The sequence below is a fragment of the Sminthopsis crassicaudata genome, chromosome 5 (assembly GCF_048593235.1).
Source record: "Sminthopsis crassicaudata isolate SCR6 chromosome 5, ASM4859323v1, whole genome shotgun sequence".
NCBI classification, from domain to species: Eukaryota; Metazoa; Chordata; class Mammalia; order Dasyuromorphia; family Dasyuridae; genus Sminthopsis; species Sminthopsis crassicaudata.
The window spans coordinates 221,817,027-221,825,217 of NC_133621.1; the positions used below are offsets into that span (position 1 = coordinate 221,817,027).

Genomic DNA, 8,191 nt, shown 5'->3' on the forward strand with positions numbered 1-8,191 from the left:
TAATAAAACCAATGCAGCCAAGATTAGAAGGAAAGCAGAAAACTGAGGAAAAATTTACATCCAAAGGTTCTGATAAAGGCTTCATTTTTTAAATTTATAGAAAATTGACTCAAATTTATAAGAATACACACCATTCTCCAATTGATAAATGGTCAGAGGAAGAAAATAAGGACATTTCTAGTCACAAGAAAAAAATGCTCTAAATTATTATTGATTAGAGAAATGCAAATTTAAAGAATTCTGAGGTACTACTTCATACTTCTCAAATTGGCTAAGATGACAGGAAAAGATAATGATAAATGCTGGCAGAGATGTGGGGAAACTGGAACACTAATGCATTGTGTTAGAGTTGTGATCTGATCCAATCACTCTGGAGAGCAATTTCATGCCCAAAGGGCTATCAAACTGTGCATACCCTTTGATCCAACAGTGTCTCTATTGGGACTGTATCCCAAAGGAATCATAAAAGACGGAAAAGGACCCACATGTACAAAAATGTTTGTAGAAACCCTTTTTGTAGTGGCAAAGAACTGGAAACTGAGTGGATACCCATCACGTGAGGAATGGTTGAGTAAATTATGGTATATGAATGTCATGGAATATTATTGTTCTATATGAATCAATGAACAGGATGATTTCAGAAAGGCCTGGAGAGAATTATATTAATTAGAAATACCCATTGGTCCTACCAAGTCTTCTCTAAATATTTCTGCACCAGAACATATGAATCTACCCTGTCTGCATGTTTCTACCTTTTATTATCTGCCCACTGAATTCAGGAATATAGTTAGATGGAAGGAAGGAAGGAAGGAAGGAAGGAAGGAAGGAAGGAAGGAAGGAAGGAAGGAAGGAAGGAAGGAAGGAAGGAAGGGAAGAAGGAAGGGAGGGAGTGAAGAGAGGAAGGTAAGATTCATAAACTGACAAACCACATTTAATAAGATTCACACCTTTATTCAAATTATCAAAGGGATCAAACATTGGCTTTTGATACCCAGAAAGACTCTTCAAAAAAGTAAGATCTTTCATGGGCCATGTGACAGGGTCCATCTATACTCTATGACATTCTCCAAATTCAAATTTTCTACAAAATCCCTGTGCAGAATCACCAGGCAGAAGACAATGGTCCTGGCCCACTAGCATGTGAAAACAGATTCCAAAAATATATCTGGCTCTTCTTAGTAGGAAAAGACAAGAAAAAAATTAGCTTGCATAGCCATTCACATTATTGCTGCTTTGTACAAAATAGCTTGGGGTGGGAAATTTGGCATTACCTGATGACCCCTCCCCCCCAAACTGGGATCATCCTACTAAGGTCATGAGCCATCTTCCATTTAAGGTCCCAGCTACTCTATTGATTGGCACTGAATGCCACACCTGCACAATCTGAAAAATGGGCACAAGAGGAATGAGAATAATAAATTAAATAAATAACATCTAATAAATATCCCAAACATTATACATTATACATAAAACTAAACACAAATGTAGCCAACTTTTCAGAACAATATTCATACACTCATCTGGGGCAAGGAGAAAAGGCAATGGTAGATGATAGTAGTCTTCAAATATCTGAAGTATTGTTATGTGAAATTGAGATTAAACTTGTTTTACCTGACTTCAGAGAGCAGAATAAAAAGTAATGGATGAAAGATACAAGAAAGCAGATTTTGAATCAATTTAAGGAAAAGTTTCTAGCAAATAGCAACTAGATTGCTATGGGAGATTGTGAGGTTTGAAATACTCAAGGCCTTCAAGTGAACATTTTCAGGGATGTTTTAATCAGGATTCATGTTTTGCTATGGGTTGGCGGAAAATTAACCTCTGAGGTACTAAATAACAATGTAGGATAATTAGGGACACCATATGTCACTCACTTTATTTCTTCCCTTCTGGAGTAATAGAATAAAGTCGGGCTGTTTTGTTTTGTTTTTTTTCCTGCAAGGCTTCCTTAGAGGATATTTGTAAAACCAGAGAACACATAAGGAGCACATTCCACATTTTACACCAAAACTGAAAGAGAATAACTTAGGACATAAGTAAATGAGAGAAACAGTTAAAGTACATATACTTCAGCAGGTGTTGGTTGTTGTTTTGTGTTTTGTTTTGCTTTGCTTTGCTTTGTTTTTTTTTAATGTGGCCTTTGGGAAATAAAATGCATATCAGTCTGACCTCGTTCATGCACACTGGCCCTGTTGTTGAGCGGGGGTCCTCCTCTCTCATGATGATTAGTGGCCGGCATTTATTGGTGTTCCATGCTTCTATAAAGTCAGCACCTCCACACCATGGAACTTTTGTTCTAAAAACAAAGTATATTTGGCCCTTGGCAGCTTGGATTGGGCTAGTAAAGAAGTTCTCAGTTCATAGTCTTGGGAGAAAGACCATTTCAGATGGACTAATAAAGATGGAGAAAACAAGGAATTGTGGGAAACAAGAGAGTAAACTATTCACAAGGAGGTAAGCAGTAATTTCAGAATAGAAGAACCCATTGACTGGTCTTGACTGGTCTTGAATTTCACTCCAAACTGTAAATCAGCATATGCATTAGCATAATCCTTATATCACTTAGTTCTGTTATAGAAATTAAAAATAGTGCAGAGTGGAATGGAATTGGGTGGAGAGGCAGTGGCAAGTATTTTCCATGGGAAAACACATATGGGACACCTAGGAAATGTTTATGTGTTATACTGGAAAATGTGTTGCTTGAAGGAACTGATGCCAGTAGTTTCAATATGGTTATATAAGTCAAATAAAATGCACTTTCCCCTGGAGAGCTCAGTGATCTGCAGATACATTGTGGAGGCAAGACTCTGTTTAGGGAAAGAGCTGATAGGGACTGTTTAATTGATCTTGTCAGAATGCTGTGTTGATCCCTAAATCCATCAGATCTATACATCTCTCTGAAGGAAGGAAAGATGACTTCTTTAGGTGCTCTTTGTCAAGAGGTTTAGGGATTGGATTATCTCAGACTTTCTCATTTCAGCTCCAAAGATGAAAGAAAAGTGCAAGCATGCCAATTGGCATGGAAGTGCCCATTCCTGGACTGCCAACTCCTGGAACTGAAAAGAACTGTAGTCATCCTTATTAATCAAAGTCAGGTCATGAAAGAATAACCTCCACACACTCACACACATACATTTTTTCCAGGTTCTCCAGGGGGACAGATAATATGAGGCTTCTATTTATCACAAATGTCCTTGGAGACATCTAAGAAAGAAAATATTTGTGAGGTTTATGTCCAACCCAAAGCTTTAATCGCTTTAATAATCAGAAGCAACTTCTGTCACACCAAATTGGTAGCTTCCTTTGGTTATTCCACTCAAGATGTTAATTTGTTTTATTTTATTGCTTGTCTTGTCCTGGGTCCAGTAATTTTGCAGAGATTTCCCACCAAATCCTGAGGAAAAGAAGCACATGGTGCCTTCTGTCAGCTACAGGTTAAATCAGAAGATCAACACACTATCAAGAGTTGATTGAAATGAATAGTTGTGGGGAGGAAAGTCTTAGAGAATAGAGATGCCCCAAAGAATTAGGACCACGTATTACATGATCTGAGTTGTTGAAAGGTGACAACTTTGAAGCTAATGAAACTCCTGCAAGTACAAAGAAATATAACATCATTCCTGAACTTCCTGGAGGCTTGTAGGGCAGGTGTCATATCATTAATCATTGAATATAGCATTGAGTTGGGCCCCAACTCCATGATGTGGATAGGGCGTCATAGGACATGTCAATGGGTATCTCATATCGAGGAGTAGCTGTCTGAAAATGAGCTGAGTGCCCATGTCCCCACTCAGACTTACAGTGGGGTAGTGAGGCATGAAGCTATATGATTTATCTAGGTCTGGAGAGCCATCTTGCTTTAAGGAGAAGTTGCCACTAATACTCAAGGGTGGAGTAAGGGGACCTTCATAAGGTGGGGTGGTACAGTCAGGTGGGTGACTGCCAAAGGATGACTCCACCAAACTCTTGAATGTGGGTGGCTTAAGGTGGAGGAGATGGGTCCTCCATGTGACCATAAGGTGGGCTAGGGAGCCCTGGAGATTGATAGCTGAAACTGTGACTTGGGATGATGGAATCATGAATAGCAGTTTTTTTCCTCACGCTTCTCCAGGAAGAGAGACTGTGGCCCCAGCTGAAGGCATCCAGCCACCAGGTTACTAGTAGGCTGGGAAAGCCCTTTACAAAGCATGTCCACAAAACCCTTCCCTTCCGGTGTCTGGCCAGTCTCCAGTACCTCAGACAATGCCCAAATGTAGTTTCTGGCCAATCTCAAGGTCTCAATCTTGGAGAGCTTTTGAGTTTTGGAGTAGCATGGCATGACCCTCCTTAGGTTATCCAAAGCATCATTCAAGCCATGCATCCGAGTCCGCTCCCTGGCATTAGCTTTCACCCTTCGGGCTCTAAATCTTTCCATTCTTGCTTTGGTCATCTTCTTCTTCTTTGGGCCCCTCCTCTTGGGCTTCTCCCCATTCTCCTCTTCTTCTTCCTCCTCCTCTTCTTCTTCAATGCTGTCATGCTCTTCAGTCAAGCCACTCAGCATCCTATAGCTGTCTTGTCTTTCATCATCCTCTTTTATCTCATCCTGAGAATTCAAGGCTTTGTCCATCCAAGATGGGGTGCTGGCCAGTTCCACCATCTCTTTGGGTTTCAGATATGTTTTTGGCCATCTCTAGACTCTGAAACATAGAGAAAAGTGAGAATTAATATACAGCTAACTGCTTTATTCTTTTAAGTCTAACTTTTTTTTAAATGAGGGATAGATTGTCAAAAAAGGGGGGCACAGAAATATTAGAAATGTCATCTTGGCCTTCTATCTGTTACAAGAAAAGATTGCACCCAATCCTCAACAGACAAGAACATCAGTGGTTCATAAGGACCTCCAGAAAGGGATTTTGTAATTTCCTTTGCTCATCCATTCCAGGAATTTAGCTTTACTCCCAAGACAATCTTTCTTATGGGCAAGTAAGACTACCCATGGAAACATTAGCTCTAAGTTAATCCCAGCTCTGCTATTGCTGACATCAGCACATTACTTACTTTCCTGCTCCTTAGTTTTTCCATCTTCAAAATGAATATAAAAATATCAAAATAATATAGCATAACATTTGAAGGTTTGCAAAATGTTTTATATGTATCATTTCATTTTATAGACACAGTTATTGTATCTCAGGCAAGATTCCTGAAGGAGAGGGCATTGGCATGCTCTAGTGTTGGTTTTAGTAACAGCATAATCCAAGGAGGTAGAGGGTAGATCATAGAGTAACTGTTACCCATAGGTCTCATGATCTTCTTTCACTTCACTTCTTTCCCATATTTTAGATCTAGTAACATTTCCTCTTAATTTTCCTTATTTAAGATACTCCATCCCCTACTCCATAATTTTCACGGACTCTCTTCTATTCTCTTCATCTTCTCTGTCTGAATACCCTGGATTCCTTGAAATTTCAGCTAACATTCCCACCTTTTGCAAGAAGCTTTTTCCTTCCCCCCCCACCCGAATGCCCCCTAATTCTCTTGAGAGAATTTCCAGTAGATTCTGAGTGAATCTTAGTTGTACTAATTGTGCGACTCTGGGTAAGCCACTTAACATCTGTCTGTTCCAGTATCTTCAATTATAAAATGATAATAATAAAAGTAAGGATCCAGTGAGGATCCAGTACATAATATTTGTAAAGCACTTAACATAGTGCCTAGACCATAATAGGTATTTAATGCTTAATGCTTAATTAAATGCTTAATCCCTATCCATTTCCCTCCCCTTCTCCTCCTCACTATGTTATTGTGCTTATCAAATTAGATAATGAAAATTCTGTGTTAACTACAGAAAAATTACAAATGTAAATTGTTATACCTATTAAGGTTACAGACTGGACCCGACATTTTAATGGTATAGGAATTCGCAAATGAGGAAACTTTACCAACACAGGTCAGCATCTCCCATACAATTTAGATTCACAGAGAGTTGATTAGAACCTTCAAGGTGAAGTGTCCATACAGCCCAAGGTCACACAGAGGCTTATGAGTCAGAGGCAGAATTTGAACCCAATTCTTCATGATCTCAAAATCAGCTCACATTATTCTTCATTCAGAAGCATCTTTGCTCACTTGACCAGAAGGTACTCAAGAAGTAAGCAGCTTCACTTAACCACTGGTCTAACAAATTATTATTCATTAGCTTGCGTAATCGGTAAGTTGTAAATCAGTTATGAAACTAACCAAAAAACCTCAATGACTTGAGCTGAATTTTTCTGTCTGACCTAGAGGAACCTAATTTATTTTGGAGCTCAGTGCAGGGATCATAGAAGTATGTTCTCCCAAACAAAGAGTTTTGAGAAGTCTCAGGATGGTTCTGGGAGAAAATAATTGGGCTAGCAATTCAGGAAGTCACCTTCTCTTTCTCCTTCCTTTCCCATCACTTTCTTCTCTGGTTTTAAGAGGAGAACACATAAGCTTCTTCATCATTGAATGTAAAACTAGGGAATGCTGGGACTTTAGCAGTTTTGCTTCCCTTAAAACACACACACACACACACACACACACACACACACACACACACACACACACACCATATTTACCTGGTAATCAGAGCTTTTTTTCTCCCTGTAACCTCATTTACCTCCTATGAATAATTAATATCACTGAGCTGCAAAAACAGCCTAGGTTTCATGTTAATCAGCACGGAAATCATGTCAGCTTGACTTACTCATTTAATAAGAGTTCCTAGGTAAGCAGCTTTATTGAAAACACATGTTGGAACCTATTGATCAACTAGCTGTCCAGTTCAAGTTGAAAATCCCATGTTTAATATGGATGATGGAGCTGGTTTGCTGAGCTACATTGTTAACTCCAGAAGATATCCAGGGGGAAGGTAAAGGCCCTAATTAACTTCTTGTTAAAGTAATACAGACCTCTCAAAGTCAAGGTCTTCTCTAGAGCCAAAGAGGACTTAATATGGCAGAAAAAAGGATGCCATGCTACCCCTAATCACAGATATTGGGAAAGATTAAAAGAACTCTTGACTAGTGAAGGTACAGAAAGGGAGACCTGGGTCAGTGGTCCCAGAAATCCCCTTCAGAGGACATGTTTAGTTCTTTCTTTGTGGTCCTCATTCCTTGTGTGTGTGTGTTTTTTTTTTTTTTTTTTTTTTTTGTTGTTTTTTTGTTTGGTTGTTTTTTTTTTAATCTTTCTTTACATTGCTGCTTCCTCTTTTGCCTTCTCTAATCCATCCTTCTCCTTGAAGACCTCACAAAGATACCAAAAGGGGAGGAGGGAGACATTATGGGAGATAAGGCCTTCCCCTTCCTTAGGTTTTGTTCCCCTCTCATACTTCATGCCTGAGTTACTTTTCTTTTCTCCCTACCTTCCTATTCAAGTCTGACACCAGCACCCTAGCCATGTACTGAGCAGGAATGTGGCATTCTTTCCTCTTTAGAATATAAGCACTTTGAAGCAAGTCTTTCTTTCAGCTTATATTTGCATTTCTAATATTTAGTACAGTGCCTGGCATATTGTAAATTCTTAATAAATATTTGCTGATTAACTTTATTTTCCAGATGTCTTTAGAAACAGTCTGTACACAAACTGTGACTATAATCTTTCTTTAAGATGATCCTTGGGCATAGCTAGAAGTTCATCTGACTTGTGCCAAAGAGAGTGGGTAGAAGATATGAAAAAGGAAAAACTTTTGGTGCTCAGGCAAGCTCTTTTCCAACAGTCTAGGAAAGAAGCCAATAGTAGCTTAGTAACACATTCTTTGTTCTGTCTTGAACCACACCTAATTCTTCATGACTCTTCCTCTCCTCCCAGTGGGTAGACATTTTCTTCTTTGGTGGATCCAGTAGATTCTTTGGTCAGGCAAAGAGAAGAAATTAAATGATTTGCTCAAGGTCACACAGCTAGGAAATGTATAAATCTGGATTTGAACTTGGGTCTTTCTGACTCCAGGCTCAGTGCTTTCTATCCACTGAGACACTAGCTGCCTGTTAGTAACACATGGGTACTATAAAGTGCTATTTTAGTATTTTATCTTAGTGCTATGCCTTCTGGGCCCCTCAACCCCAAATAGCTTCAGAAATCATCTCAAAGGGATCAGGCCACCAGAACCGAGACCCTCTCCTAGTCAAAAGAGATTGCTTTCCAACTTACAGAAGTAGTTCACATTTTTGTAATGTTTCACCTGAATTTTCTCTAA

At 39.1% G+C, this 8,191-nt stretch overlaps 1 protein-coding gene across 1 annotated transcript in view; it reads right to left on the reverse strand.

Annotated features, from left to right (window-relative positions):
* Positions 1-930: 930 nt before the first annotated feature.
* The window catches only part of NEUROD4 (neuronal differentiation 4), a 16,188-nt gene continuing 8,927 nt past the window's right edge, over positions 931-8,191 (reverse strand). The window contains 5 exon segments of the mRNA XM_074270102.1: positions 931-3,710; positions 3,712-3,785; positions 3,788-4,002; positions 4,004-4,093; positions 4,095-4,676. Coding sequence (XP_074126203.1) covers positions 3,660-3,710; positions 3,712-3,785; positions 3,788-4,002; positions 4,004-4,093; positions 4,095-4,636 — 972 coding nt within the window. The 5' untranslated portion in view covers positions 4,637-4,676 and the 3' untranslated portion in view covers positions 931-3,659.